The sequence below is a fragment of the Penaeus monodon genome, chromosome 25 (genome assembly GCF_015228065.2).
Source record: "Penaeus monodon isolate SGIC_2016 chromosome 25, NSTDA_Pmon_1, whole genome shotgun sequence".
In the NCBI taxonomy this organism is placed as follows: domain Eukaryota; kingdom Metazoa; phylum Arthropoda; class Malacostraca; order Decapoda; family Penaeidae; genus Penaeus; species Penaeus monodon.
Window position 1 is genome coordinate 36,029,248 of NC_051410.1, and position 348 is coordinate 36,029,595.

Below are 348 nucleotides of genomic sequence, written 5' to 3' on the forward strand. Positions count from 1 at the left end.
ACACCATATAAAAGTCAATAGCTAAATCAAATAAGAGACAAGCTTCCTTGTTACTCCTCGAGAATTCAGCATCAGAGGATAGTAATCAAAATGACCTTTCTAAAACTCCCACCTTGTATGACACTGTCTTCCCCCCATGACAGGGCTGCGGAGCGACTGTCAACGTGTCCATGGAAGAACGCGGTGACCTCGTTTCCCCCCACTACCCCCACCTCTTCACTTCCGGTCTCAACTGCTCGTGGCATCTGCAGGCTCCTGAGGGTGAGGGGCGCGCGTGCCTGCAGCTGGAGGGAGGGAGACTGACGGGGGAGATTGAGTTGCTAACTCTGATAATGGAATTAGCATTTC

At 51.1% G+C, this 348-nt stretch overlaps 1 protein-coding gene across 1 annotated transcript in view; it reads left to right on the forward strand.

The window, feature by feature from the left end:
• Positions 1-348, forward strand: part of LOC119589380 (cubilin-like) — a 70,980-nt gene that overhangs the window by 32,129 nt on the left and 38,503 nt on the right. Inside the window, exon 31 of the mRNA XM_037937998.1 lies at positions 144-261. Coding sequence (XP_037793926.1) covers positions 144-261 — 118 coding nt within the window. The remainder of the gene's footprint in view (positions 1-143; positions 262-348) is intronic.